The sequence below is a fragment of the Melopsittacus undulatus genome, chromosome 11 (genome assembly GCF_012275295.1).
Source record: "Melopsittacus undulatus isolate bMelUnd1 chromosome 11, bMelUnd1.mat.Z, whole genome shotgun sequence".
NCBI classification, from domain to species: Eukaryota; Metazoa; Chordata; class Aves; order Psittaciformes; family Psittaculidae; genus Melopsittacus; species Melopsittacus undulatus.
The window spans coordinates 14,018,093-14,043,743 of NC_047537.1; the positions used below are offsets into that span (position 1 = coordinate 14,018,093).

The 25,651-nt window shown below is 46.3% G+C and overlaps 3 protein-coding genes across 4 annotated transcripts in view; all 3 read left to right on the plus strand.

Annotated features, from left to right (window-relative positions):
• Nucleotides 1-876, plus strand: part of LOC101878209 (myosin-1B-like) — a 28,222-nt gene extending 27,346 nt beyond the window's left edge. Inside the window, exons 33-34 of the mRNA XM_034067713.1 lie at nt 710-750; nt 842-876. Of these exons, the coding sequence (XP_033923604.1) occupies nt 710-750; nt 842-851 (51 nt within the window). The 3' untranslated portion in view covers nt 852-876. The remainder of the gene's footprint in view (nt 1-709; nt 751-841) is intronic.
• On the plus strand, nt 851-3,787 carry LOC117436808 (myosin-7-like). Its single transcript, XM_034067762.1, has 5 exons — nt 851-1,012; nt 2,567-2,671; nt 2,751-2,846; nt 3,288-3,416; nt 3,773-3,787. The coding sequence occupies exons 1-5, from the start codon at nt 851-853 to the stop codon at nt 3,785-3,787; spliced, it is 507 nt and encodes a 168-aa protein (XP_033923653.1).
• Nucleotides 3,788-18,430: 14,643 nt separating this feature from the next.
• The window catches only part of GAS7 (growth arrest specific 7), an 89,841-nt gene continuing 82,620 nt past the window's right edge, over nt 18,431-25,651 (plus strand). For both annotated transcript variants that reach the window (XM_034067966.1, XM_034067967.1), the window contains exon 1: nt 18,431-18,677. In XM_034067966.1, the coding sequence (XP_033923857.1) occupies nt 18,495-18,677 (183 nt within the window). In that variant the 5' untranslated portion in view covers nt 18,431-18,494. The remainder of the gene's footprint in view (nt 18,678-25,651) is intronic.

The following is a 25,651-nucleotide window of genomic DNA, read 5'->3' on the forward strand; positions in this document are numbered from 1 at the left end:
TTTATCTCCATACAGATAAAACAACTGAAGACTGACTGAACCGTAACATTGCTAAAATACACTGTAATTTTCACACTGTGGATAACAAATACTGTGATTTTTTTCAGCTGCAGATATGAATTTCACTAGACCACAGTGCAGATACCTTAAAAGTAATAAACTTTAGAGAGATATGTGAGGTTCTTACCCTACAACTCAATTGAGTTTAACAGGTTTCAGGTTTACTTTTGAGACTGCAAAGTCAAAGTCAGGTTGATCATTAACAAGTTAATGCACTAATACAATTACTGACATCACTTAATGTCATTATAAGCATTCTGTATCACCATTTAACACTTTTACTGCCACAAGATTGAAAAGTGTAAGGTAATATTACATCTTTTACCTTTATAAGTCTAAATTTCTTCTCTGTTGACTGAAAATCTGTGAGGAAAGACTGTATGGAGGATGTTCTTGAAATAAGAAAACACATCACAGCTGAGAAACAGCTGCCACAGCAAATCCTTTAGAACAGAATCCTATGTGACCTGATGGTGCAATTAAAAAACAATATTTATACAATATTTTTCATATAATATCATAAGGTAAGAAAAAGAAAATTATCATGTTGATGCTCTTCAACAGAACACCAGCTTGATCAACACCAAGAAGAAGCTGGAAACAGACATTGCCCAAATTCAGGGTGAGATGGAGGACACTGTCCAGGAAGCCCGCAATGCTGAAGAGAAGGCCAAGAAGGCCATCACAGATGTGAGTAGGGGGCTCTTTTCATTACTGATTATGTATGCTTTCTCCCGCTGTCTCCAGCCCCAAAATGGCTTTGACCCTTTGCTCTCCTCAGGCAGCCATGATGGCAGAAGAGCTGAAGAAGGAGCAGGACACCTGCGCCCACCTGGAGAGGATGAAGAAGAACCTGGACCAGACAGTGAAGGACCTGCAGCTCCATCTGGATGAGGCTGAGCAGTTGGCACTGAGGGGTGGAAAGAAGCAACTCCAGAAACTAGAGGCAAGGGTACGGTGAAGACTAGGGTAGACTAATGTCAATATCCTGAGTTGGTCCTTGGTTGCTGAAACTTCTTAGAAAGATTACAACAGGAACAACCCCAGGTACCTCCAGCAGATTTGATGAGAGTTACTTTGAGTAGTCAAACTGTGGGTGAGGAACTTAAGAATGACTTCATAAAAACTGAGTGGGCAGATATGGCAGATGAACATCAGGATAGACATATAGGGAAAAATAACTTAAAACATACTTAACCTGTAGATGAACTTGGATCTGGCAATTGCAGCTCAGCCAGGAGATCTCGGTCTTATCCATGACAGGTCTCAAACTTTTTGTTCAATGTGCAGTAGAAACAAAACCAGAAGAGAGAAAATAAAATTGGCTTCAATAGGAAAGTCAGAGAATAAGACAGAGAGCATCACTTGCCCCTTTATTAAATACATAATGTGCAGTTCCGGTCTCTGCAACTGCAAAGACCTGACAGTTAGAAAAGCATCAAAGGAATGGCAGCTGAGTAGGTTGAGCCTTATGAGGAGAGACAAAGAAGGCTAGGACTCTTCTGTTTGAAGAGGAGATGGGTGAAGGGGATGCTATGAGAGTTTACAGAATCCTGTCAGCAGCAACAAAGATGTATTCTGAATGGTTTTCACCAAAGCACACAATATGAGAAGTAAAGACACATGAAGCAAATCATGACATCTTCACCTGGAGATCAGTTTAAAATAAATAAAAGGAAGTACTTTACAGAGTGGGCAGCAAAATTCTGGAACTTGCTGCATGGGAAGCTGTAGAAACAGTGGGTAGAAGGTTCAAAAAGGGATTAGAAATCAGCAGGTTTATAGACATACTTAAGGGAACAGGCAATATGCCTTACACCACTAATCTAATGACTATGGAAGCTGTGGAAGCATGAGGGGAGTAGATAGCAGCCAGGATTCCAGGCTGTCCCCCAGTAGTCCCCCTGCTACCGCTCCCAGACGCAGAGCATTGGGCTAGATAGACCATTTGCCTGACCTGCCTGTTGCGCCCCTTAACTGCTCCAAAATATAGCACAACTGACTGGGAATTAGGTGCTCTTGGCTTTGAAAGGAAGTAGCCACACAGAAGTAAAAACTTTGATGTCCAAGTTTGATGCATATACACTGCAGAAGAGTCACAGAGCTGTGGGAGCTTGTTAAGGACTATTCATGAAGATAAACTGGACTGAAAAGATTACAAATCAAACAGATTTTCCCAATTTACCTGGTGAACACTGACACTTCCCTGTTTCAGTTTCCTCTTTTCTGGCAGATTCAAGCCTAATTTTGATTATAAATGTTGAAGGTATGCACAGCAAAATTCCTTCTGTAAATAACTATGGATTCACACACTATGTCATTACTAATATAGAATGGTGAGCAGTTTTTAGCTAGTCTAGCCCCAAGGAGCAGCTGCAGGAAACTGCCCTGTACTGGCACTTTCTCTGCAGACTTAGTCCACAGAACCTTGGTTCCCAGGTTCCTACAGCAGAATCAGCAACCATTCCTGCCAGCTTGCTGTCTTCACCATGGTACTGTGTTTCAGGTCAGTGAGTTAGAAAACGAGCTTGATGCTGAACAGAAACGAGGAACTGAGTCCCTGAAAGGTGCTCGGAAGTATGAACGAAGGCTGAAGGAGCTCACTTACCAGGTATCTCAAATCCTCTGCCCCCTTATCCGCATCACTTCTGTCCGTCTTCTGAAGCCAACATGATTTTCACTTCCCATAGTCTGAGGAGGATAAGAAAAATATTCTCCGGCTCCAGGACCTGGTAGACAAGCTGCAGTTAAAAGTGAAAGCATACAAGAAAAAGGCGGAGGAAGCTGTGAGTGCCAGACTCTTCTTAAATCTCTGTGGGCACTGGGTGGAGATTTCCAAAAGGTCTGGGCTCCAATTCATTCAAATAATTGAATACTTAGTTGACAGGGCAGCTATGGCCACTGCCTCTGGGTATTCCTCCCCTCATAAAAACTTACAGCTCACAACTGAGCAGGCACAGCTGTAATTACCCTGGAGTTGTTGCACCTTTGGAGCCACACTAGCCAACTTTCCCACCTGGAACTGATCAGGACTAATTGTTCTGACCCCAGTTGAGTGCTCATGCTGTTGACAGCACTAGATAGAAATGCACGGTGTGCTGGCAGGGTAGGGATGTACCTTTGAGGTAGGGGACATTATTGGGGTGCAGCCATAAGATGTTCAGTTAATGAGAACAGGGCAATGTGACTTTGTGTCCATGTCACTGATGGTACTGCATGACTTCCAGGAAGAACAGGCAAATGCTGCTCTCTCACGATACCGCAAGACCCAGCATGAGCTGGAAGGGGCTGAAGAACGAGCGGATATTGCTGAATGTCAGGTTAACAAGTTACGAGCCAAAAATCGTGAAGGGCAGGTGAGTTAAAGGGCTGCAGAGGAGGGCCACAAAGATCTCTGACCAAACACCTCCAGGCACAGCTCTACTCCTTCTACTCTTGCACTAGTTTCCTCTTAAAAGAAAGCCAGAAATGGGCTCTTATTCAAAACCAGTGTGGTTTGACAGTCCTTTTGGTGCCTCCCAAAAGGCTGACCACATATGGTCAACTCTAAGAGTTCAGGTCTTCTCAGCACAATTGGGAGATACTGATTCTTTGCCAGTAATACAGAAAATTTGCAATAGCCACAGGCTATGATGCAACCCCACCAACGATCCAATTGCTCAAATAATTAAACAATCTCTACATTATCTTCCTTTTTCTTTTTTTCTTTTAGAAATCAGAGAAGTGATGTCCCTGACCAAAGCTGCAGCAGGCTCTGTGCTGACTTATGTGCATCTATCAAGAGATATTCATTATTTGCTTCATGTAATTAACTAGGTGTTAGTTTCGTGAATAGTTACAACTATTATAACATAATAGTTATACATAATAATAATAATAATAATCATTGGCCTGGTCATATTTAACCAATCCTGAATAGAAGGTGTAGAAAATAAACCTAGGTGGTGCATCAATTTATTGTGAGATTGACAGTGTTTGTGAATGGACATAGCAGGCATGGCAGACGTTCCCAAAGGTATGTCCTAGCAGGGAGAAGGATTCCCAGGGCAATGGGACCACACTCCTCAGTTGCTCTCCACAGTTTCAACTTTCGTGCCTGAGAGAAGCGAAGACTTAAATCAAGAAACTATAGAACAGATCTCTCCACAATAGCTGTGACTTAAACTTCCCAGTTCTTCTGCCTTTGGCGTCCATGGAGAGAGTCCTCCAGACAGCCCATGTGTGTAAGGCTCTAAGACGAGTGGAAGGAACGGCTGGGGATGAGCAGGGCACACGGCCTCCATGGGGGCTGCAAGGGCATGTTGTCCCTGTGGAAGGGAGGGCAGAGGGCATCCGCTCCGGACAGTGTGCGCGGGAGTACGGGGAGGAATCCGCTTCATGCAGGGGGGTGTGAAGGGGCTCTGCTCCATGCGGAGAGGATGTGAACCCGTTCGGCCGCGCCTGGGGCTCTCGGCCTGCAGCGCTGGGGCCGGGGCCGCCGGCAGCCAGCAGAAGCCCTGTCCTGGATGCGCCGGCAGGGGGCGCTGCAGTGCCGTGGTGGGGCCGGCGGCGGGCTAGGTCCGCGGCATGGCGCGCGCCCGGGAGTGGGCGGCCTGTAGTCGTGAAGGGGCCCTCGCTGGTCTCGGGGCCGCGGGTCCATGGCTGACTCCTCCCCCTGTCATAGAACGGGTAGTGGTCAGAAGGGGTCTGTGGAGCTCACAGCAAACCACCACAAATTGTGCAAAACTTGCAGTGGTTCACAGAAGCACCTGCTTCCTTTCCACTGAAACAGAAGCTAGAATCATAGAATCAGAATGGTTTGGGTTGGAAGGGTCATTAAAACTCACCAAGTTCCAAACCCCTGCCACGGGCAGGGACACCTTCCACTGGAGCAGCTTGCTCCAAGCCCCTGTGTCCAACCTGGCCTTGAACACTGCCAGGGATGGGGCAGCCACAGCTTCTCTGGGCACCCTGTGCCAGCGCCTCAGCACCCTCACAGGGAAGAGCTTCTTCTTTATACCTAACCTGAACTTCCCCTGTTTCAGTTTTAACCCATCACCCCTTGTCCTGTTGCTCCAGTCCCTGTTGAATGACCCTCTCCAGCATCCTTGTAGCCCCCTTCAGACACTGGAAACTGCTCTGAGGTCTCCACGCAGCTTCTCCAGGCTGAACAGCCCAAATGTTCTCACCCTGTCTCCATACAGGAGGTGCTCCAGCCCCTGATCATCCTTGTGGCCTCCTCTGGGCTTATTCCAGCAGCTCCATTTACTTCATATGCTGGGGGACACAAGAACTGCACACAGTGCTGCAAGTGGGGTCTCATGAGAGCAGAGTAGAGGGCAGAGTCCCAGGAGCTCACCAGGGAGGCCCTGTTCAGGTAAGCTCCCTGGCAGCTCCAGGCTTCTCCCCTCTGAGACACCAGCCCTGGTCTGGGCTCTTGCCCTCAAGCACCACTGTGAGGCCCCGTGCATGGGAGCCCTCCCTGGTGTGCAGGGGCCTCCCTCACGCAACAAGGGCAGTGCATGCTCTGGCTGCGTTGCTCAGCATGGGGCTTTACTGAGCTGCTCATCACTGTCTAAGTGAAAAAAATTACTTTTTCTGAAAAGCAGAAATGCTGTGGAGCACATTAACAGCTTCAGATTTTTCATCTTACAGTGTCTGGATGCTTGCTTTCTGCAGGAGCTGGCCTTTGCCAGGTGTTCATGTTCAGCTAGGTGCTCCAAGTGACAGCCTGTGCCTCTGGCCATTCTCCTCGATCTCCTGTTTGTCTTTAATGAGGGTGGTAAAACACTGGAATAGATTGCCCAGAGAGCTAGTGGATGACATCCAAGGCCAGGCTGGATGTGGTTCTGGGCAACCTGATCCAGCTGCAGATGTCCCGGCTCGTTGCACGGGGGGTGGCCTGGATGAGCTTTGAAGGTCCCTTCCAACCAAAATTATTCTGTGATTCTATGATTCAGGCACAAGTGCCATCTTCATGCATCAGCAGCTCACCCCGCCAAGATTGCTGCCTCCTCCAGTGTACACACAGCACTCCATGGCCTGCTGTTCACATCCCCTCAATGCTTCTTCCTTCCCTGTCATTCCTTTCTCTTATGTGTTCATCTGCATCAGTTGTTCTGGTAGGTTGTGTTCCAGGTTTCTTTGATTATCCTCTTGTGCTTTATACCCTGTCATCACTGCTGGCTATAACCCATGTGCCTCCTGACTGGTCATCCTGCCATTTGTATTCAGGGTCCTTTGTGCCAGTCACAGCTCTGATGTTTTGCCTGCTAATGCCCCATCAGATGGTGATCTGCCATCACTGCCTGTCAAACTGACAAAAAGAATTTTATTGTTTCTCTGTCCTTGCTTCATGGCTACCTGCCATCACTGGCTCTAGCTTGCATGTTCTTCACCATGGCATTTACTGTTGTCAGAGATGGGTATGGACAGCCCTTTCACAAACACAGCAGTCCATGACTTGAATTGCCATTGTGTCCAACCCCCTCAAACTGGCAGGTCCTGCCCACTCTTGCACATGACTATACAGTTTTCATTGCACAGCTGCGCACATTAGGACCACGTCTGCCCCAGCCAAAAAACAGTGCTGTGATAAGCACAATACTAGCAGACAGATCAGTAGATTAGCAGGGTTTACCCTTTTGTTAATCACAAACCTGTTCTCAATATTCTTATTTGTCCATAAAGGAAGAAAAACTGAAACAATGAGAGACAGTTCCTGCCTGGCAGTGTTGCTCTGCAGGTTTGGAAAGCTATTTTTTCTTTATATGATGATAGCTGCAAACATATTTATGAAGCTGAAAGAAAAGCCTTTGAAAATTTCTTTGCACTCTCAGAAGCTTCTAGTGCATTTTGTAGTTGCCATGAGATCTATAGAGCCCTCAGAGTCCTTTGCTTGTCCCAGTATACGAGGAAGGGATAGGCACTGGAATGACCAGATGCGCGTACACAATGCATGAACCAGCACTGGCTACGTGCTGGCCAGCAGTAGGAAGGATCATTTTTTGTGATCACCCGTCTCTCTACAGGAATATTTCATTAAAGAACCCTGTTATGTGTTTAGGACATATATCAGCATCACTGGCTTCCTTTTGTGACTACCGAACATTTCACCTTGCTCACTTGAGACAGCTCTGGAAAAGACACAGAAGGGACAGGGTGAAGGTTAAAGAGTCAGTCTAAATCTATGCTACTTGCCATCCCTGCAGTGCAACTGCTCAATCTGATGGTTTGAACAATGCTCAGACAAAGACTTAAATTGCTCTTGGGCCGATGGATGAAAAAACAGCCAAAACCCAACAACAACAATAAAAACACTCCATGCCTTTAACTTGGCTGTAATTGTGAAAACAACAGCAAACATCCACCTCATCAGCTCTTCAAAAACTGCTCACTGTTCAGCTAAGTATCTCCAGAGAGAGAGAGAGAGAGACTGCAAGACGAGAGAGGCATTGAGACTGCAAGAGACTGGCAAGAACTTGAAGGCAGGTCTGTGCCAAGCAGTTCCAGTAGGAAACTCTAGACTATTCCCAGCTCAGAGATTTTGGAGTTCTGTGTCTTACCTGCTTAGCTCTTGCCACTGAATTTGTAAGATATGCAGGTGCCTATTAGCATTCTGAAGAGCAGTAGACAGTTTCTGGAAAATAGGAAAGTTGTAAAAAATATTCCCCTGAAAAAACTCTTGCAGCCCTTGCAGAAAGCTGCAAGAAAACTGAAATAGATTACTAGTTTTTCAAAATAATCTTTATTTATTTCTTTAAGAACAAGAAATATACTATTTTTGCTTTGATTGAACCAGAGGTAGTGTGAGATATACATAAAAATAGACTCTTTAATTTAGAGATAACAAATAATAATAATAATTATTAATAGTAATATTATTATTAAATTAATTATCTGTAATTAATAATTTATAAATCTTAATTAAATATTGTTGTAATAATCATATATTTAGTATGATTATTAATTTTATTATTAATAATAACTATAAATACGTTCACTAAGAGGACAGGAGCTGTGTTCTACCTCAATGTATACCAAGAATAACTCTTACTCATTTGCCTGTCTGTGAAGTCAGAAGAAGGATTAAAATGCTGATTTAAAAACACACCATGAACACACAGAGCTCATCCCTTCTAGGCATGGTGCCTGCGCCTCCTTTGAGGTCCTGGGGGAACGGATGGAAGTGGGAATCATTCCAGTGGCCTACAAGATTCTCTTTCAAGCCTGCAGGGCCTTTTACTAGGAAAAGGATAAATTGTGCTGCGAGTTGCAGCCCCTTTGCTTATGTCTGTGACCAACATCAGACCTTGTACAGCTGTAAAAATGCTTTCCAGAAAACTGAGATTTCTCAGGTATGAAACTGGGCTCCCATGTGCCACCATTACTCCTTACTTGTATTAGCAGACAGACCAAGCACAGGAGGACTTGGGGTTTGACTACTTTTAATCACGTGATAAATTTGGCCTAATTCACAACATACATTTGTTTTAATTCTATGAAATAATAAAACCTCTTTGTATTTTCAACCTGGAATAAAACAATCCCATGCATTAATGTAGAGCAGAGATTGACTGCTAGGGTGCAGCACTGCAGAAGAAGCCTTGGGGTTCTGGTGGAAAACAAGTTGGACCTGTCAGCAATGCCTCCTGCAGTAAGAACCCTAAACAGCCATGGGATTGCATTACTAAGCAGCCAGAAAGCTGCTGGAGGGATGTGGTTCTTCTCCTCTGCCTGGCACTGGTGAAGACGTATCTGCAATACTGTGTTCAATTTTGGGACACACACACACCCAATTGTATGCTGACATACTGGAGAGGATCCAACAAAAGCCCCTGGTATCTGTCCGCCCCATACAGAGCACGTCACATGAGGAGATGCAAAGGGAATTAGGTGCATTTGGCCTGGAGAAGAGAAGGTTAGCAGGGCAGCTAACTGCAGTCTAACACTGCTGAAAAAGGGACTGTGAATGCATCCAAGCTTTTCCTGCAAGCGCACAGTGAAAAAACAAGAGGCAATGTCCCAAACCACGGAAGATCCATTTCAACTAAAAGAATACATTATTTACCATGAGAGTTATGCAGCCCTGGGACAGGTTGACTAGAGAGGTGGTGGAACCAACCTGCTCTAGGCAGCCCAGTTTAGACCAGATCACCTCCAGGCCTCCCTTCAAACCTCAACTGCTCTGTGATTCTGATTTTAGCTGTTGATTTTAACATTCTGTCCAGCTTCAGCCACCCAGCTTCAATCACACTCACAGGAAGATGTTTCCTTGCATATGTTAGCACTTCTGACCCTTGTTTATCACCTATCATCCTAGAGAAATTGTAAAATATGACAAGAAAAATTCTAATTAAAATTCTAATCCAATTGAAAAATTGTATTTATTTTGTGCATGGTTTCTGGGTATCATTTACATATCTGGAGTTGACTTATGATTACATTTATATGTCATAGGATATGTCACTATTTGTTTTCAGCTTTCTTGATCAACTTAATGTGCATCCTTAGAGACTATTACCTCTTTAAGGCAGTGGAGAACAGGAGAACACTGCAACCTTTTCTTTCCACAGTATTGGACAAGGTGCCACAAATCAGAACCTTCCCCACTAGCCAGAGAGGCTCATTTGATTTTCAGAAACTCTTCCTTTTGCACTCACTCTGCCCACAGGAGACTTTCTGATAAAATCTTCTGGGTATTTCCTTTCCTCCAGCTATTTCTCAACCTTGCTAGATTCATGAAGTGAAGATCGCTGTGATTTTTTGATTCCAATATGAATCACTGCTCCAAATAGTCCCTATGACCAACTTCACAGTCTTTTGGGGAGCTCCAGCTCCAGGCATAGCTGCAGGGTGCCAGGAACTGCACCCACTGCAGTTGGCAGAGATGCAGAGGTGCCTGCAAATAAAAGGGAAAAGGCTGGAGACAGTTATCTGTGGGGACTGAGAAGAATGTAGGAAGTGTCACTAGGTGGATCCTTATTGAGAAATGAAGTGAAGAAAAATTTGGCCACAGTGAGTAGTGCTGTGCTGGGTCTTTGTCAGAAGCAAGTGGTGGACTTGCAGCACCCACTTGCAGAGACAGCTTACTGCCAACCTGCTGTTTGTAAATATGTGTCAGCAACAGCAGGTTTTAAAGATTAAAGCTGTCAAGGGAAAACTAATGCTGAGTTTCCAAGACTTTATGGGATTGAATCCTCATCTTTAACACTACTCAGGATGAACATAGTTCTTGTCTAATTCTTAGAGACTTTCCTGTATGAGTCATTGTTCACAAGAGAATAGCAGCTTTATACACAGATGGTTGCAGAACAGAGACACCATTGAGAGGAAAACACTGAGGCATCTATGTCCTACAGATACAGGCACACACATATACACAGATCAACAACTTCATCCACAGAAAGCAGTCAGTCCTGCTCAGTGTGTTCAGGCAGAATCTCTGCTCTTTCATGACATAAGAAATCCCTGATGGAATTCAAGTAATGAGCAATTCATGCCGAAGAGGGAAGCTTAGTGTCAGTGAAATATCAATGTCCAAACTAGCACACCCAGAAGGAGTTTGGCTGGAGGACTGCCTTGCTGGACTGCTCTTCTTAGCTGGCCAGAAGCCCGGTTCTCCATGGGATCAAAAGATCAGATGCTCTGGGACCCAGCAAGCTGTTGTAGATGACCTGGCAAGTCCAGACCACACCATTAAGACTGATACTAAGCCAGAGGGAAGGAGGTTTGAAGGAAGTTTAAGTGCTTTCATCAGAGTCCACTAGGCAAGTTTTCCTACTTTTCCAATGCCTCTTCATGTGATCTTGAACACCTTAAAGTAGGTGATTCATGTAGGCTTATGCCCACATCTCCAGATGCAGGTAACTTCCAGTTCAGTGGCTCAGGACACCAGTGCCACTATAACACTAGAAAGGTCGCTGTGGGTGGGTTCTGCCTGTGACTGTGGGCCAGCATTGCCTTAGATGAAACAGGCAAAGGACAGATTCGAAAATATAGTGCCTGCACTGGAAACTTGCTACAGAATTTTATGGATACCAAAAGTTTGCATGGGCTCAAAAAATAACTGCCCTAAGTAATGGCAATGAGCTATTAAATACAAGATACTACCCCTAACTTGGGAAGACCTGAGCTATCATTTGCTGGGAATCAAGAGGCTATTCTGCAGAAATACTTCTTTGCACCTGTGCTTTTCCCTAGACTTCTGCTATTAGATAATAAACCAGATAGACCGATGTCCTGATCCAGAACTGCCTTATGTCGTTGTAGAACACTTAGAAGTTGAGACACAAATGGTCACAGCTTGCTTGTTACTGATACCGAAACTATATGATTTATAGATAATGCCTTTCTTCCTTTCAATGACTTTTCCACTTAGCATGAAATAGTTAAACATCCAATAAATAAAATTGTGTGACCTAGTGCTTATGGAGCTGTAGAAAGAGAAGGCTGCTGGTTGAAGCTGCAGAGAAGGCATGGCATCACCATTTCAAGAAAGGGGTTTGTGACAACTGGCTGCTGTTGACACCTAACTCTAAGGCAAAGACTCAGAATTGTGATTCACATTTGTATGACCAAACATGTGCTTGTCATGTAACAGGGTGGGACCTGCCCTGTCTCTCAATGGGAAAAATGTTGACTGGAAGCAGAATGATGTTATCGGAACAGTGTTGTTCTCTGCCTGCTTCCAAGAAAGGAAGTGAATGGAAGCAGTCAGCTTTCCAGGTGAATTATCCTGGCAGCAAATCCAGTTTAGTCTCAGGTGAATCACCACAAACTGTTTGTTCTCATAGTATCACTGTCCATTTATAGACTCAGACTATGTTTGTTCATGTCTGACTCTAAAATAGTAGGTACAGCTCTGGGCACTGTTAACAACAAAGATGACTAAACCTACCCTGGAACATCACTAAGTTTTACAATGGCCATAATCAGGCAGGACACTGCACATCTGACCTTATGAAAATAATTCTGAAAAGAATTGACCTTGTACAAGAGGAGTTCCAAGGTCACCAGTGCCACAAGAAACACTGCTAAATGCAGAAATCAAAGGTAAAGCCATTCTGTATCATTAAGTGCATTTTTTAATTGTGTTTGAATCACATATTTGGTCATATGAGCATGACTCATAACTCTGAGTCCTCTTCTTGGAATGTTTGAGGTCCTGAATGCCTAAATTTCCAACTGTGATACTCAAGAGTATCTAGCTTGGGAAATCCCTAAATTGCGGCCTGGTGGACGATGGAAGAGCACTGCTGTGTGTTGTCCTGCTCTTTCACTCCACCCTATGCATTCTTTTTTGAGTTTCTGTCAGAAAGAAGACAGTAGACTAGATTAAATATTGTCCCAAGGTCCTGTATCTGTTCTTGTATCACGGCTGTTCAAAGCACTGAGAATGACCCCTTCCATCAAAAGCTATGGATTTTAAGCTTTTAATGACTGGAAGTATCTTTTGTGTACAGGCTCAGAGCTTTTCCTCTCCAACAACAGAACTAATTTCTGCTAGTCATTTAGACTTCAAAGGTCATTTAAAGATCCAGAGCTACATGTGGTTTCTTTTTAGTCTCTTTCTGCCCTGGTTCTTGGCCTCAGGAGATCTCCTGGTGTTGCTGTGTCTTGCAAACAGGTATGGCAAATCAATTATTCATGTGAATCAGTTCATCAGGACTAAAAACTCTCCCAGGTACCTGTGCAAACCCTTTCTCATTTTGAGCTCCACAGGACCTTTTCAGTGAAGACAGCAGGAGTAATTTAGCTCTTTGCCATGGGCTGGATAGATTGTCAGATGTTACTTTAAACAAACAAAACATCAACCATGTTGCTTCCACAACTGTCAGGTGTGAACTTTCTTCTATTACTCCCAAGCTGGTATTAGGTCTCTCTTTAGGAAATCTGCCCACCTATATAGGGCTTGTTACTGATGTCATTTTAAGTTCCAAATACAATCTGAAAATCATGGAATAAACTCTCTCTGACTGAATGACCATAACTGAGCCTCTCTGCAATGCTACATGAAGTTTGCTCTCTCATTGGCAGATAGCATTTTGGTGACACTAAGGTTTGTTAAAAAGTTAGATGTGCAAAGCTGAGGTCTTCACCCTAGACTGTTTGGTGGCAGACAGGGAGAAGAAGATCCTTTCAAGGTGAGATTCATCTCATCCTAACACAGATTATGTTCATGTGGTACTAATTTTAGCATTACTTTCTCATTGCTAAGTAGAATACCCTCCTAGAACAGATGACAGAGTGAATATGACAGTTCTGGTGGCTCAGAAAATAAAATCAGGGAAATCTTGCAGACAAAGGGATTGTTTGATCACTCACTCAAACCTGCCGAGTACTGGCCAGAGAACACCTGCATCCAGCCAAGCTGGAAGAGATGACAGAAAACAAGGCTGAGACTGGAAGCTGACTAATTCATTCCAATGCCTGGTACCCTTGAAGCTGAAAATCTGCATGTTTCTGGGATGGCTTTTATATCTTCCATCTAGTGACTCTGGCTGTGATTATCTTATGCTAGATAAAAAAGCTTTTTATGCTCAGAAATAACTTTCTTCATAGACAGTAAACATGACACCCTTTAACATCCTTCACAACAAAGACAATACATGATGCAGGAGCAAACATAGGTCTAAGCCTTTGATAAAAGCTCTCTGTGCAAGGAGTAAAGTCATTTTGAAAGTGGAGGAGAAGGACCAGGCATATCTCAAGAGAAACTAAGCATGTAATTATCTGCACAATGAAATAAGGATTACTTACAGGGATTACTCCAAAGTTATGTAATTCCAGTGACTGAAAGGGATCCTCTGATATGTATGGAGCCCTTCTGTTGTAAACTGGATATTCATACACAAGCTGCAGAATAAGAATGAAGCTAGTGCTTACCTTTGGGATTGCCTGCTGAGAAGCTGAAGCTTGTAATTGTTTCAGGAAGTGGACAACCCTCAGACTAAAACCCTGCTAGAGGCTTTGTCATCAAGAAAGTTAATACAGAGATGGACAGAAACCTTCAAAAATATCAGAAAGGGAGATAAAGAGAAAGCAGAACAAGTTGGAAGTATAAAAATAGCAGAGGAAAAAAACATCAGAGAACAAAGCTAAGAAAAAAAAATGTATTCCGGCATCATTAATGATAAGAAAAGAAGACTAAAAATCATTGTTGTCCATGAAAGCTCTAAACTATATGGAGCTGTGTTCCGTCACAGGGGAAGCTGGGTTTGTATATGCTGAAGAAAAATATGGGTTTTTTTGTTCGATTTCAGCTCTTGCCACTTATAAAGAGCATTGTTAGACAATACTGCTGATAGATGCACCTGGACGTGTGCCATGATACCAGGTCTGTTGCTGTTTGCCAAGCAAGGCACAGCTGGTGTGATAATAACACATAATGGATCATAGTTCAATAGTTATCAGCTTAAATGCTTAGTAAAAGGGGATGATTTTAAGCAATTTTCCACAAATTCAGAGAGCCAAAAATAGAACTGAGGAAAGTAGTCTAAGTGTTGTTGAAAGAATCCTGACAAAATCCAAGAAAGGCTCAGCTCAGATCCTTGCTTGGCCTGTCTAAATGAAGGACAGCTACATTGAAAATCACCTTCTGACATGTTCAGGAGAAAGACTACGTTCAAGCTACCTGATTGCTGACTTTAAAGAAAAAGGTATTGCAAATTTGTAAAACTCCATGAAAAGAGAGAGAAAAAAAATACCCTAATAGTGTCACCTAAATAAAAAGCCTGTGCAGCCCCAGGCCAGGAGACACACACATGGTGCTACATTATGGGCACTAAAGGTGGTTGTTCTGAACTTGCTCCTCACTACTGATTGCAGAGCAATCACAAATTAAAAGGAGAAATATGATACCCTTCCTACATGAAAAAAAAAAGATGGAAAAGGAATAGGGATCTTAGAACAGGCCATACAGGGATTAGTGGCCAGAAGGGCCACTGTGAAGCTGTGAAGCTCACAGCAAACCACCACAAACTGTGCAAAACTTGGAGTGGCTCACAGAAGCATCTGATTCTTTTCCACTGGAACAGAAGCTAGAAACATAGAATCACAGACTGGTTTGTGTTGGAAGGGTCATTAAAGCTCATACAGTTTCCAACCCCCTGCCACAGGGAGGGACACCTTCCACTGGAGCAGGTTGCTCCAAGTCCCATCCAACCTCGTTCAAGTGGCCTTGAACACTGCCAGGGATGGGGCAGCCATAGTTTCTCTGGGCACCCTGTGCCAGTGACTCAGCACCCTCACAGGGAAGGAATTCTGCCTTATATCTAACCTGAACTTCCCCTCTTTAAGTTTAAACCCATCACCCCTTGTCCTGTCGCTGCAGTCCCTCATAAAGAGTCCCTCTCCAGCATCCTTATAGCCCCCTTCAGATACTGGAAGGTTGCTATGAGGTCTCCGCACAGCTTCTCTTCTCCAGACTGAACAGCCCAAATTTTCTCAGCCTGTCTTCATATGGGACTTGCTCCAGCCCCTGATCATTCTTGTGGTCTCCTTTGGACCTGCCCCAACTGCTTCATGTCCTTTTGCTAGGGACACCAGAACTGTACACACCTGAAGCCTAAATGTGCAGAATACAAGCAGAACATGACACAAGTAACTCATGCACATGATCATAATCATACGTGCACTGGAGTTAGTGACTGGAACATAGAGATAGTTTTGTAATGTACACAGGGACATCACACACAGTGACGCAGATCTCATGCCCTCCAGAGCAGCATGCATGAATACACTGTGGCTTACATAGGTGCACACTATATCTCAAACCTTCCTGACTGGAAGATGTCACCAAGCCATGGAGAAATGCAGAGCATGTCTTTTGCTGTTGAGACATACACACACTGGGTTCAGTCAAACCACACATCTTGAGCTTCACGGAGTTGCACACATTGTGAGTTCCTGCCACATTTATAGTGGACTGTGTCACACATTGAAATGAATGATGTGTACACATAGACAAGTGCAGTCTTACACTTGTACACTTGAGTCAGCCATGCACCCACCCAGCTTCCTGTGGACCAGCAAGGCTGTCAAATACATGCACATTGAGCTCACTGCTCACACCCAAGGGTCTCACAAATGCCCTGGAAGCAGACATGGGCTTTCCGGCTCACCTGCAGACATGCAGTGCCTGAGAGGCAAGCAGCAGAGTGGGCATCAGAGGAGACCTGAACAAGTCCACTGGGCACACCTGCTCCCATCAGTGGGGAAAAGAACCCCCGTGTCTCACTGATGTCTGAACACAGCGGTAGGTTTGTGTCCTCCTTTGCCCTCTCCACTGACTGACGCATGCAGGGTAGCAGCCTGGATACAGCTCTTGGGTACTTGTCAGGCAGATCCAGCTCCTTTTGCCTCATCCCCTCCACACACATGTTGGCACACACAGCATGAGCCTCTCCCGCTTCTCCACATGCCACACATACTACTGATGGGTGCCACACATGCAGATCATGATGCAGCAGGGTACAGAAACATAGATGAGACCCTGGTATATGCCAGTGGTGCAGTGAGTTCACTGGTCATAGATTCTTAATAGGCACTCTGGAGGGAGTCTCTCATGCACTGGTGTACACAGGCACACACACAACCAGCTTACAAACAAACACACAGCCACACACACAGCCTGCTTACACACACAGCCACACTGGTGTACATAGGCATACACAGAGCCAGCTTACACACAAACAACAGTCACACACACACAGAGCTAGGTCGCACAAGGCTGTCCCATTGGCACACACAGAAGTCCATCTCCTGTAGGAGTGTGTCTCACCCTTTCAGGGGAGCCACAGGCTCACAAACACATGGTATGACACACACAGAGCTCAGCCTCAAGGTGTGTGTGAACATACATCCCGGTAAGTCACACTCACAGCCGAGTCACATGTACACGTATGCCTCCTGCACAAGCAAACATATGTTCACTGTCATATGAGGCTGTTTCATACTTGATTTTCTCACATATTCAAGCTCATACATAGGTATATGTAGCACAGAATCCCACGGGTATGTGTGCCCTGCCTGTCAAGTACCCCTGTGCATACCAGGAGATCCCAAGCACTCTGTGTGTGTGTGCACATCCTCTCACACCCCCATGCACACACAAACACATGTTTGTCAGACAGCCCACCCTGCAGCAAAGTCCAAATACATCTATGCCTGGGCTTCACACACACACAACCACACTATTATTGTACAGGCAGGCACGTATGGTATGTATTGCATATGTAGAGTGGGTCAAGTGTGCACACACACCTGTGTGCACAAAGGCAGATGTGTCTTACACAGTCACACCCGTGCTGCCGAGCGAGTCAGGCCTGCACACCCAGAACAGGTTGTGTCAATACAGTGGGTGTTCATATACAACACACACGGAGGTGTCTCGCATACACTGTGCAGGACTGTCACACAGATAACGTGTCCCACACACACATGGTGCATCTCTCACATACACACAGACCAGAGTGTCACATACACAGAGGTGTCTCACACACATGCAATTCACACACATGCTGCAGTCAGACATGCACACGTGGAGCATGCTGTGCACTCAGCTGAGTGTTGCAGACATATGTGCACTTGAGAATATATCACACTCACACATTTGTTTCATACCTGTCACATGTCACATGGTGTCTTTCAGGCAAGACGGATTTCACATGCTTGGGTCTGTGTCACAGATGCCACACAGTGTCTCAGACATGCAGAGATGTCTCACGCTCACACATTGAAGGTGCACACATTGTCTCAGACACACGGAATCACACAGGCAGCTGTTAAGGTACACACGGTGGGTCACACCCTGTCTCTCACACACACAGGTGTTGCACACCCACACGGGGGTCACAAATAGCATCTCACGTGGTGCCTTTCACAGACACACGTGGGTGTGTCTGTGGTATCGCCTCTCACACGCGGAGGTATCTCACAAACACGCTGGTGGGTAGCACGGTCACTCAGTGCCTGTCTCCCACACGCTGTGTCTCTCACACCCTCTGTACCCCTCTCCCCGGGCTGTCGAGCAGTCGGGTGTCACACGCTGTGTCTCACACGCACACGGTGCTTCTCGTGCGCTCACACACACGTGTCTCCCCTCAGGGTCACACACGGCCTCACGCTGTCCCGCCGACACAAGTATTACACGCGGAGCTACGCACCCGGTGGCTTCTTCTCATCCTCCTCCTCCTCTCCCCCGCCCTTCCTCCCTTCGCCTCGCCCCTCCCCGCCCCGCCCCGGCGGTGCCCGTGGGCGCCCGGCGCCGGGGCTGCCCCGCTCCGCTCCAGATCCCGCTCCCGCTCCCGCCGCCCGCGCTCGGCTCCCGCCGCGCCCCCGGAGCGGAGCGGGGCGGGCGAGGGGCGCGGCCATCGCGGTCCCTCCCGCAGCCCTGCGCGGCGGCCGAGGCCGGAGCCGGGGCGGGAGCCGGGTTGGCCGCGCACCCTGGCAGGATGTCGGGGTCGCGCTGCCAGACGCTGTACCCTTTCTCCGGGGAGCGGCACCGGCAGGGCCTGCGCTTCGCGGCGGGGGAGCTGATCACGGTGCTGCAGGTGCCGGACGGCGGCTGGTGGGAAGGGCAGAAGGAGGACGGGCTGCGCGGCTGGTTCCCGGCCAGCTACGTGCAGCTCCTGGAGGTAGGAGCGGGGTCGGGGAAGCGCCTGTCGGGCGGCGGGAACGGCTTTGGGGGCTCGGGGGGCTCGGGGCCGGTCCGGGGCGCGGCGGGGGCAGCACCCGTCCCGGAGCTCCCCGTGCTCCACCGGCAGGGCACAGCCCGGGCTGGCCGGCAGCGGGTGCCAATGGTGCCGGCGGGTGCCGGCAGCGCTGTGGGAAACGCGCGGCTGCAAACCGGGGGTGCTGTCGGGGCCACACCTCGGCATCGCTCTGCCTGCCCCGGCCACCCCAGCGCTGGAGTGTGCTGGGTGTGCGGCACTCGGGGAAGGAGCAGCCAGCCCGGCCCCGGTCCGGCAGCAGGAGCCTTTAGTACCCTCAGTCTCAGTGTCTGGGTTCAGGCTGCACAGTAAGCTGCGGGCTCCTCTGGACACTTGTGTGTGCTAAACAGCAACAGAAATCAGTGGTTGAGAGGTCAGTCGTACATGTGGGCCAGATGCTGGGCAAGTTCTTTCTTTTCTCTCTCTCCCCTGTCTTCTCTCCCCCTTTCATTTCCTTTCACTGAACATCTTTTGGCTTCATACTGTGGAAGAAGTAACTCAGGTAGTTCCCCAGCTGGCTGGAGGTACCTTGCTGCACTATGTGTGGCATCACCCCAAAGAGCCCCAGCAGAGGCACAATCAGATGCCCAGACTCAAAAGCAAAACCATTGCCCAGACTCTGCCTCGTGCCTGACCTTCTGTCAGGATGCTGAGGAGCTGTTTGTTTCACGTCTTTTCAGGGCCATGACAGCTATGGCAACAGTTGTATTCCCTCCTCAGGACTGCTTGAACTTGCTTACTATCTCTCCTATGCAGACAGACACAATGCAAGTATAAAATACGTGTCCATGAGGAGTGCCTTCACAACCTCTGCATTTCTGGAAGTGAGATATGAAACATCTCATGCACCAAAGCAAGAACCTGCCATGAGCCTATCAGTCATTCCCTTGCTGACCATGGCCTGGTGACATTTAGAACTTAACCTGCGATGTGCATATAAGAACTGTCTCCCAGTGTCCCTGTAGTGACTGGGCTGAAGTGGTTAGCAGCACAGATTTTCATGCATCAACCTCTGTTTTTCCTCCAGGATTCTAAGGTGAATCAGGCAACCTGCTGTGCTTACACGCAAGGCAGGCACTACCCACTCCAGGTTTCCCATGCACAGCCTCTGGGGAATGCAGAGTGGCAGGAAACATAGCCCTGAGCATAACCAGGCCCCCCACACAGAGCCATGTCCTGCGAGTGAAGGGTTCTGTGTAAAAGGACATTTGGCCTATAGAGCTGGCATTGCATTTTGGTTTCTCTAGTCCAAATGAATTAAAAAAGCTGTGATGTTTCCACCGAGGTTTTGTTTCTCATGCTTACCTGGAAAGACGAGAAAGTAGAAGCAGAATTTCCCCACCCAGTGCTACAAGCGTGGGGCCAGGGACTTTTCTGTACCACTGAAGCACTTGGGATTTTTTGGATAGTTTAAGAATGTGGGAGTCCTTTTGTTTGTCAGGTTTGCCACCTACAAGATCATTTCCTGAGATATGTGGATGTTTGTGGTTTCACACATTGCTAAATATTTATACACCTAGCCAGGAATTTAGGAACTGTTTGAGGCAAAATGTATCATGAGATGGGACAAACTCTGCTTGGCAAAGGCAGTGGGAGATTTCTGCATGCACTGTAACTGTTCTCGTATCATCTCCTTCTTGGAAACTCTTTTCCTATAGGAGTTAGACTGTGCTCAGATTGGTGCCTGAAGCCCCCACATGTGCCCTTCTGACCCTTGGCTCATGCACCACTGAAAACGTCTCTGCAGACCAGTTGTCCAGACAGACCAGCCTCCTTTCTCTTGAGCAAACCTTTGGAAGGAAGGCACAAAGGATAACAAGCACCTAGTGGTGCTCACTCTGGCATGATTTCATTCTCTCCAGAGGTCATGCCTAATAAGGACTATGAGCCAGAGTTAATAATTATTTCAAATAAGGGTTAATTAACCAACTTAACCAAATCTATAGGAACACAGGAACATAGAATAGATGTGTGAGAAGAAGAAATAAGATATGTGTGTGTCTCTCTGTTCAGGTGGCCTTTCCCTTGTGTGCAGGTATGCAGCTACTTGCTCAGGGACGTGATCTAACTGAAAGACACCGGGCTAGAAATACTGTCTTCTCCATTCTCTGATCCAAGTCCAACCACGTGGACACTGGAGCTGGCACCGAGGAGGTGATGACAGTGGGGATGGAGCCATGAACATGATTTTCCTTTCAGTACCAACTAGCTCTTACATAGGCTTTGGGTGGCCCTGGCCCTGCAAATTTTGGCGAGGTTCAGTGCTATGTTCCAAGCTGAAGTTAACTACATGCTGCTGTTGAAAGAGGAAGATATTATTCTTGCCCTCTGTTCTGCCCTCCCTTTCCCATGCCCAGTCTGCTCTAGCAGGTGCCTGTGCTCTTCTCTCTGGGGCCCTGTACCTCATTGTCCTGATGGACAATGCAGTTGACTGCATTTTCTGCCACAGCAGTGACTGAATGCGGCTCATGACATTGTCCAAGGCGTGCCAGGCCTGGCAGGGTTTGCCCTGCATGACACACACCCTTGCTTCTCACAACAAAGTCTGTCAGGTGGCTGTGTGCTACCAAAAGGAGGTGACCTTCTTCTGAGTCCTTTGTGACTTAAGCCTGCTACCATGTATAGATAGGCAGGCTGGAATCTCTCATTCATATGACCTCACATTCACCAACACTGAAATCTCCTGTAGTGCTGCTCTGAAGTCTGCAACGAGCTTTGGTCCTGAGCAGAAAGGGAAGGGAGGAAGGTACGAAGGGAGCAGCGGAGAGAGGAGCTCTCCCACCCTTGTGCAGTTAGTTTAGCAGCCAGTCTGCACCATGCTGATTCCTGCTGGTAGAAGAAGGAGAAATTACTGTTCCTGATGCTGTCTCTGCCTTAGGAGGAGCTGTGCTCCACCAACAACACCTGCGTCTGTCTCCTCACAGGCAGACAGGCTGTGGAGCTGCCAGCAACCTATCACCCGCATGCTGCCACATGGCTCTAGCTGGTTCATCCAGGAGCTATGGATAGGGGAGGCTCTTCCTCCTCATCTGCACTCACACACTGAGTGGTAGCTGGTTGGAAATTACCTAGAGCAGGTTTTAATGGCAAATGTGGAGTTGGACAGCTCTGAGAAAACCTCGAGGTGACTTGTGGAAATGAACTCCAGTGCTAGAGATGGGCACTCCCGAAGGATTACTGCTTTTGCCTCCTGAGTTCTCTTGCTAGCAGAAATGTGGTTTCAATTTATTCATCACAGAAGATCAAGGAAAGCATCAAAACTGTAGTAAATGTGGGACAAGAGAGACATGGAAAGGTGAAGAGGTAAAGATGTTTGGCATCCTTCGGTTCCTGCTCCTGTGGCTGCTGCAAGCCCACAGTGGTGGGTTAGAAGAGAACAGGTTGGAGTTTCCTGCTAATGACAATGATAGAAACAATGAGAGCTGGAGAAGGACTGGAAGAGTGTGTGGTAGGGGTAAGCTAGAAACAAGCATGTGTCTGAGCTTTGGAGCGGATACAGTTGTCATAGAGCAAAAGGGATAGCATAAACCAAAAGACAGGCAATCAGAAGCAGAGAGCAAAGTGAGCAAGGGAGGGTATTAGCTCTGTGATGGGGTTCCAGATGAGATCACCAGGGTCAGGCTGGTGTAGGGAAGGCTGTTGTTGCTTAATTCACAGAAAAACTTGAGTTGGGAGGGACCTCTGGAGATCAGCTAGTTCAGCTTCCCTGGCCATGTGTGGTCAGGTTTTGAATACATGCAATGATGTATACTCCACAGCCTTTCTGGGCAATCTGTTCCAGTGTTTGACTACACTCACAGTTTTGTGTTGTGTTTAAAGGGATTTCCTGTATTTTAATTTGTGCCTATAGCATCTCATCCTTTCACTGGATGTCACTAAGAACAGACTGTCTCTGCTTCTTTTACTGTGTGTTGTCGTCCCCCCCCATTTTTCATACACATTGACAACACCCCTCTCAAGCCTTCTTTCTTGATGCTAAACGGTCCCAGTTCTTTCAGCCCTTCCTTGTATGACAGATGCTCCAATCTCTTAATCATCATTGTGGCCCATTGCTGGACTGTCTCCAGTATGTCCTTGTCTTTCTTGTACTGGGAAGCCGAGTACTGTTTCTTATACTCCTGTGCTCTTGGAGATAGTAGGTTACTGGAGAAGCAGCCCCATACCAGTATTTCTAGAACATGAAAATCCATTGGCACCAAATTTGTATGGTTTTGTCTTGGCTGAGCTTGGTCTATGAGCAAGCAACACCCTTCTGCAAACTGAGGGGCTTGGGAAAAGAGGGATGTTGTTGCTTGTGATCCATATCCCATTGAGAAGACCACAATCAATTCCAACCTTCACCCCTCCTTTGATGATTTATGGCTATGTCAGCTATGAAACCTGAAAGTCGGGGACTAGCAGCTGTATCTTCTGACCATTTCCTCCTTCATGCTTTTGTATTTTGCTTGACCTTTTGCCTATTTGAGTGTAGCCATACAGGGACCTTCTGTACCAGACTATTGCAGTCCCAGGTTAAGCAATTGCTGTTCCCAGCCTAGTGCAAAGAGGAATCTGTGCAGACATGGATGATGAGATGTCCTTCAAGCCAGCGTTGCAATGGTGAACACAGGTATAGAGCAAATGGAATGTCGTGGGTGCTATGGCAAGGGATTTCTTAACACTTGAAGGCTGAGTGCCTCCTCACCCCATCTGCATCAAGTGTGCTTGGGATGACAATCCCAAGATGTAGAAAGATCTACAGAGCTCCAGACCTGAGAGCAACCTGGGACAAGTCTTGGGAGTGTCCCAGTTTGTTGCACACTTTATTGATGCAGGGCAGCATAGGTGTCAGGAAGGCAAGGTGGTGTTAGACCTCTGGGGTAGGTACTCCAAGCAGTGCTTTGTACAGGACCCTCTGGGGAAACACTGGCTGTTGCGTCTGCCTTTCCTAGACAAGTGGTTTTCAGAGAAGTGGGGAGATGTGTCGCTCAGTCACGTTTGCAAGCAGTTTGTTTGAAAAATCTATTTTGAGCATAGTGGTTTGTATTTGTGGTTAGCTCAAAATCACTTATATAAGCAGCAGCAGTAGCAACACATGCAGATTTGCTGAAAATTGTCAGCACTTTTTATAGCTTCAGTCATCCCACAGATGTAAGTCTCTGTATGAGGCACAGTGTGTGCTTCCAGCATGGATGGAGGTGGCTCTGGAATCTGACTGAGCAAGCTGGACTGAGTAGGACTGAGAGCTGCCACTGAGTTTGTCTGTGCTTTCCACAGCTTAATTTACCAGAATCAGGAAGCACTTTGGAAGTAAAGGATTGCCTTGCAATTCTTGCAGGCATCAGGCAGTATTATACATCACTTCCATGCTATGTAATATTTGGTGGGGAGAAGGTAACTCACCTGCCTGAACCCAACCTATGACATCTGCCACATGGGCATTGAAATGTGCCAATGGCTGAGATTGGACATTGCAGCACATTTAGCTGCAAGAGGCATGGAGTGAACTACTTCATTCATCAGGGACTGTAGTGATAGGAAAAGGGGTAATAGTTTCAAAATTAAACAGTGGAGATTTAGGTTGAATCTAAGGCAGAAGCTCTTCCCTGTGAGGATGGTGAGACACTGACATAGGCTGCCCAGAGAAGCTATGGCTACCCCATCCCTGGAAGTGTTCAAGGCCAGGTTGGACGGGGCTTGAAGCAGCCTGATCTAGTGGAAAATGTCCCTGCCTGTGGCAGGGGGTTGGAACTGGATGATCTTAAGGTCCTTTCCAACCCAAACCATTCCATGATTCTAGGATTATTTATACCTAGGTAATTGTAGAGAAAAAAGTATGAAAGAAATTTATAGAAATTATGATGTCTGTAATTTGTTTTTTAATAGCTGAGATTGTGTAGAGGATTTTTGTGCCAAAATGTATCTTGTTGTAAGCTATTAGGATCCAAGGAGACAGAGTACTTGAGGAGAAACTAGAACCTGCCAGCTGACAAGCAAGAAGAATTCCATTTAATGACAAAATTCAACTCCGAACATTTATGTGAAACAAGATTGTGATGAAAACCCATTTTTACAGAGGGAAAAAAATTAATTTATATTTCTCTTTCTTCATTAGTGATGGAGCATATCTTGCCCAAGAGAAGCTCCAAAACATTTTGTCAGAAATGAGCAGTACTGTAGCCAGTGATGGCTCTGCTGTGTGCTGCCACAGTGAGGGCTGGATGAGCAGCTCCTGGAGCTGCTCTCTGCTGTCATTCAAGCCATATAATGTGGATCACACACTTGAAAGAAAGTTGTTGGTACCTATTGCAACAAGAGGTTTTCTTAATGACTGTACCAAGAAGAAGAAGGCTGTGTATGTAAAGTATCTAGCTGTGAGTACCTGCAGCCTGGGGTCTTCATACGTTGGTACCTCCTGCATGCAGCAGCAGTGCTTCGCTTTCTTAGTAGGTTCTTCTACATCCTTCGAGTTTGTTATCTCACTCTTTTGTTGAGATAATTTAGTTCTGAAATCAAGACCAGAAGATTCTGGTAGATTTGGTGGGTTTTGGTTTTCACTACATATTTCATGTCTTCCAGTGTGATAATAAATGACCAGGTAGAATTAAATGGTCATTTAAATAAACAGATTAAACCTTGGTTTTATACTCCATGATTCCTATCTTGCACGGTTGCTTATGTCCCATGGAGCATGTTATTATCAGTAATAAACTCTGGTTCTGTGTTACCAGAATCCAAAATGTCTAAGTATATACTCAGGAGTTGTTCTCACTGTTTTACTGACAACTGACATGAAGCGCAATCCCAAAGATTGCATTCTTCTTTTGGAGAAGTCCCACAATAACAGGAGCAAGTATGTGGTGCTGCAGCATTGCTGTTCATATCTCTTTGGAAATATTTGGGACTGTTGAAGTTGTTTT